At 37.8% G+C, this 5,691-nt stretch overlaps 1 protein-coding gene across 1 annotated transcript; it reads left to right on the forward strand.

Annotated features, from left to right (window-relative positions):
* Positions 1-3,592: 3,592 nt before the first annotated feature.
* Positions 3,593-5,434, forward strand: LOC111883353 (UDP-glycosyltransferase 91D1). The gene has a single exon (XM_023879677.3). The coding sequence runs from the start codon at positions 3,835-3,837 to the stop codon at positions 5,257-5,259; it is 1,425 nt and encodes a 474-aa protein (XP_023735445.1). The 5' UTR covers positions 3,593-3,834; the 3' UTR covers positions 5,260-5,434.
* The last annotated feature ends 257 nt before the right edge of the window (positions 5,435-5,691 follow it).

Consider the following 5,691-nt stretch of genomic DNA (forward strand, 5'->3'; position numbering starts at 1 on the left):
GGTACCTCCTTTGGTTGATTGTTCTGAGATTGCGGTGGTGGATGAGAACTTTTGGGATATCGAGAATGGTTGTTCTGAGAACCGAAGTTACGGTTGAATGGAGGTTTGTTGAACTATTGTTTCTTGCGGAAGGAAGGAGATGGTATACGGTTGAATTGTTGGCTAACCAGAGCAATAGCCTTCTGAAACTCTTCTTCATCATCATACTCAGAATCCGCTTCGTATGACTGCGGTGGAGTGTCATACGATGACGAGTAGAGTGACTGCGGTGGACCTTGTCCTATGAGAGCAAGCGGTCCTCCGAAGTCAGCACAGTCTTTGAGTACGGTGGATTCTTGTGCTTGAAGCTCTCCATAGAGCTTGTAGAGTGACAAAGAGTGAATCTTCATGTCGCCTTGGACTATCATCTTAGATGTAGTCCAATGTCTTCCTAAAACATTAAGAAACTGGAGATTGGTTTCATGGTTACTGCGGATGGTGCCCGCATTGGATAACTTAGTGACTATCAGGTTGAACCTTTTGAAGGAGTCTTCCAAACTTTCACCAGTATGAGCTTTGAAGTTGTTGAAGTCATTGAGTGTGGTAGTGAGCTTCTTGTCTTGTGCTTGTTCTGAGCCTTTGTACAGGTTCTTGAGCACATCCTAGATCTATTTTGCTAATTTGCAGTTTATGATAATATCGAAGTTGTCAGGAGCAACTCCGCAGGAAATTTCATAGAAAGCAACAGCATCATTTTCCATTTTATCGAGATCATCCTTGGTGGGACGGCTCATGGCTGGTTGACCTCCTCCTAACCTGGTTGCAACGCCGTCAGTTTGGACTGGTGTAAGGACTGGTACATGTGGTTTGTTGCGGAAAGTAAAGAAATATAAATGACAGCAATTGTTATATCAAGAATACACTTAAGCTGATTCGTAACAAGGAATGCGTTCACTCCAAGTTAATAAGGAAGATCAAGCTTGGTGATTAAGTCTTAAAGACTTGCTCCGGAGAGAGGTTATAATCAGATATGTTTCAGTAACAATTGAGACTAAGAAGAGTATGAAGATAGAGAAATGAAGAAGATAACGTGGAGAAATATATTCAGAATAAGTCGCAAGTCATCAGTGATCGAGAGTGTTTAATACAATAGAATAAGTCTCTATTTATAGAGACTCTGAACTAAACTAGACTACAACTCTATAAGCAGTCATGCAAGGCATACTGGACAATAGAGTGTATTACATAAAAGACAAATAAAGTAATCTAGTTAAGTAGACTGCGGTAGCAAAAGACTGATTGCGGTTGCTGATGAAGAAATGACTCCGGGTGTTGGATTGGTTGCGGGTGTTGAACCGTTGTGGCATAGAGATGGTTGCGGTAGCTGAGTTCAAGAGGGTCACTTTTATGATTCAACACATAAAGGTTAATCTTAAGTTATTTTCTCATAGCAACTTATAAATTATATGGTGAAATAAGCTATATACACCAGTAACATCAAGAATGCATTCACACTCAGCAACGTGTAGACGTCTCATCCTAGGGTATGCAATTACCCAAGCGATGACACCCAGTCTAGGGGAACCAACTATACTATTGTTTGGAAATGTATCCATGATCTAAATCTACAAAATTAAGATGTCAAATAAATAACCAACTTAACAAAGTTAGAATACTTGTTGCTTCAAAACATATTAAACATAATAGACATACCTTAAATGCATATACAAAACCCTACAGAGTATATGTGTGTCTACTACTAACTCCTAGCGCATTGGGGTTCAAATGCTCCTCAATTTTGTCAAAAATAATACGTAGTGGTCTCTAAGTGAAATGCCATATCACTCTACCCAATGGGTACATATCCTTGCTCTAGCATATACAGTAAGGAGACTCTCACCGCATCTGTATTATTTAATTGATAAAGTACATTACTGAATACATGCATAAGGTCAACCACTCTCACCGAACGTGAAAGTGACACAAATAGAAACACACATTGTTTGAACTCTATGAAACTAGAACTTTTTGGGGGAGGGGGGGAGGAGTACTCCCTGAACCGCAAGTCGGTGACCAAGCAGAATGCTTTTCTGTCAAAGAAAACTCGATTGTCACCAACCAGGAATAGAAGCTCTTGTAGGTCAACTGGATCAAAAGTAGTAGATTCCTTGCACATAAGATATTGACAGAGTAAATGGTGACTTTCCACACTTATTTACATGTTGATGTAATCACCAAGACATGTTTGCCTAAATATGACCCAAAAAACTTGTCAGTTTTGTAACCGAGCCATGATTTCACGCCCAAGTTAAGGCCTGCAGGTTGTAGTAACAACCATTTTGTATGTTGTGTCATGTTACAATCAAAACAATAATTAATTAGGCATCTTTGTATGTATGTTCCGGAAGACGTTACTGAATAAACAATTCCGGACCAAAGCTCTGGAACACAAGTTCGGAGCAACAATCCGGAACGCAATTATGGACAAAATTCCGAATTGGATTCCAGAATGTTCCTCGTATTCCGGAAGAGTTCTTATTATTCCGGACATGTTTTTCGGATTTCAAACTTGTTCCGAAATAGTCAAAATGATGATTTTTGGTAAGAGTTTTTGATGTAGCATACATATATTCCTACATGTAATCTTATAATTGTCTTTAAACCAATAAAATTCATAGGAAAAACTGATAATACCTATATAATTGCATAAATTATACAGGTTTTGACGTATAATATAAAATTAAGGTATATAATTATAAACATAATGAAAAGTTACATATAAAAAATACATCTCATCACTGCTATTAGAAGACGTTTCCAGTTTTAGTGGTGTCCGAAATGCTTTCTGTAGGGTAATCCAAAATAATAAAGTTCAAAATGAAGTCTGAAACTAATTAAAATGGTATTTACAGGAGAGACCCTTGTTTGAATCCATTACTCGTTGACCCAATACAAAATTAGGTCCCAAATGACCCATTCTCATTTAAAAAATTATTATTATTAAAATAACATTAAAAATAATTAATTTACTCAATTTCCGATTCTTTAGCACTTGATCATTTATGTCCATTTATAAACAAAAATATCTAGAATGTAAATGCAGTAACCGTAAAAGTTTAAGAATTTCTCCATTAATCTGAATTGTAATGGCCACCTAGTTGTAACTGCCACATATTAATTTTCCAAAATTCTCCAATTAATTAAACATGAATCTATAACTTCTCATAGAGAATTGTAAATCGAGTAAAGAAAGATTTAAATGTTAATAATTTTCTAAATATTACAAAGAAAATGTTTACAGTTCATATTAAAGATTATATATTTTTAAATGAAACTTAAGTATTATATATAGGAAAGTTACGTAAACCAAAGAAAACTATAAGAATCTAAAAAATTACAAATTTCTTCAAAGTTGAAATTAAACAGAGGGATAATTTTGAGAGAGAAAAAGAGATAAATCATAAATTCTTAAAACTTTATATATGGTTCATCTTTTATTGTGGACTACTTCTCAACAGTTAAGTTTCTTTTTCTTTTTTCTTTTCTTAAAGAATATTATTAAGAAAAATTAATTTAATAATTATGAACAAAATGTAGTGATAGAATATGTTTTTATAAGATCTATTTTCTATTTTTTTTTTTTTTGAAAGAATATCACAGAATAGGTTTTCATAGGATTTATACTAAATGAGAGTATGTTATTTGTAGGAATACTAAAAATGGATGATTAATTAATTGGATAACTAATGGAAAATGGTAACTGCCGATTTAATATGTTGATCTTCTGAAATTAATAAATTCAAACGAAGGCACGCCGAAGATCGGATCACCATTATCATCTACATTTTACCGGCAATGCCTACCACCGACTCCGACGGCAGTAAGCAGCTCCATGTGGTGATGTTCCCATGGCTTGCTTTCGGTCACATCATCCCTTTCCTTGAACTTTCTAAATCAATAGCCCAAAAAGGTCACAAAGTCTCTTTTCTTTCCACAACTCGAAACATCCAACGTATCCCAAACCTCCCTTCTCACCTCTCACCACTTATAAACTTGGTTCCACTCACTCTTCCACGTCTTCACCAGCTGCCACAGGATGCAGAAGCCACCATGGATGTCCGCACTGAAGATATTCAATACCTCAAGAAGGCCTTCGATGGTCTTCAGCTAGAAGTCACTCGGTTTCTTGAGTCAGAGTCCCCAGACTGGATTATTTATGATTTTGCTCCCTACTGGTTGCCGAAGATCGCTGCTGGCCTCGGCATCTCGCGAGCCTTCTTCTCCATATTCAAGGCATGGTTCATCGCTTTTTTAGCAGAGTCACCGGAGGACATGATAAACGGTTCCGATGATCGGACGTCGGTTGAGGATTTCCTGGTGCCAGCCAAGTGGCTTCCGTTTCCTTCGAAAATATGCTACCGGAGGCATGAAGCTAACTGGATGGTGGGAGGTTGTTCTCCTAATGCTTCTGGGGTTTCAGATGCTTATCGTAGCGGGATGATTTTGAAGGGTTCTAACTGTTTGTTTATAAGACATTCCTACGAATTTGAACCCCAATGGATGACCGTTGTACAAGAGCTGCACCACCTCCCGGTGGTTCCAGTAGGCCTAATGCCACCGGCCACAGCGGTGGAGGTAGAAAACGGGAAAGATGACACGTGGCTAACAATCAAGAACTGGCTCGATGGTCAACAAAAAGGTCATGTGGTGTACGTGGCATTAGGAAGTGAAGTTATGCTGAGCAAAACTGATGTGAGTGAGTTAGCCCTGGGTCTCGAGCTCTCTGGGTTGCCATTCTTTTGGGCTTTTAGAAAACCGGCGGGTTCCACCGAGTCAGACTCGGTTGAATTGCCAGACGGGTTCTTGGAGAGAATCTGGAACCGTGGGATAGTGTGGACGAGTTGGGTACCTCAGTTACAGATACTGAGTCATGACTCGGTTGGTGGTTTCTTGACTCACTGTGGTTGGGGCTCGATTGTGGAAGGGCTAATGTTTGGTCATCCTTTAATCATGCTTCCGTTTTTGGTGGACCAAGGGCTGAATGCCCGAGCATTGGTCGACAAAAATGTAGGAATTGAGGTGCCAAGAAACGAGGAAGATGGGTCCTTCACCAAGAACTCGGTGGCCGACTCACTGAGTTTGGTAGTTGTTGAAGATGAAGGGAAGGTCTACAAGGAGAATGCGGTGGCTTTGAGCCGAATATTTGGCGACATGAAGCTACAACAGAAGTATACAGACGACTTTGTAGAATATTTGGAAAAACATAGGTACAACCCTTGATTAAATGGTTGTTACTTGTTAAGGTTTGTTTAAATGGCAGAATAAATGAAGATAACATGGGTTGTTACCTTTGTTTAAAGTGATTGCATTGATAAGAACCATGATGAGCCATTGAAGTATTAATTTGGTACTTGGACATAATAAGATGTTTTATTCAAGCATTATATCTTTTTCACTTTTTGGGTGTATCCATTACTTACGCATAGAAGTATTTAAAATTTGTTCGTTTGTCATACGTGCTTTCTCTTTGTAGAGATAAAATGAAAAATTCTCTACACAAATTTTATAAGTGAAACTTTGGGAAAAAGATTAAAACTTTCGGGATGCTAATTTGATTTATTATCACAACTGATGATCAAATTAGTTTAGTGACCGAACCAAGAAGCAGACAGAACTATTTGATTCATGATGGTCATATTGTCATCATGGTAA

The sequence above is a fragment of the Lactuca sativa genome, chromosome 2 (assembly GCF_002870075.4).
Source record: "Lactuca sativa cultivar Salinas chromosome 2, Lsat_Salinas_v11, whole genome shotgun sequence".
Taxonomy (NCBI): Eukaryota; Viridiplantae; Streptophyta; class Magnoliopsida; order Asterales; family Asteraceae; genus Lactuca; species Lactuca sativa.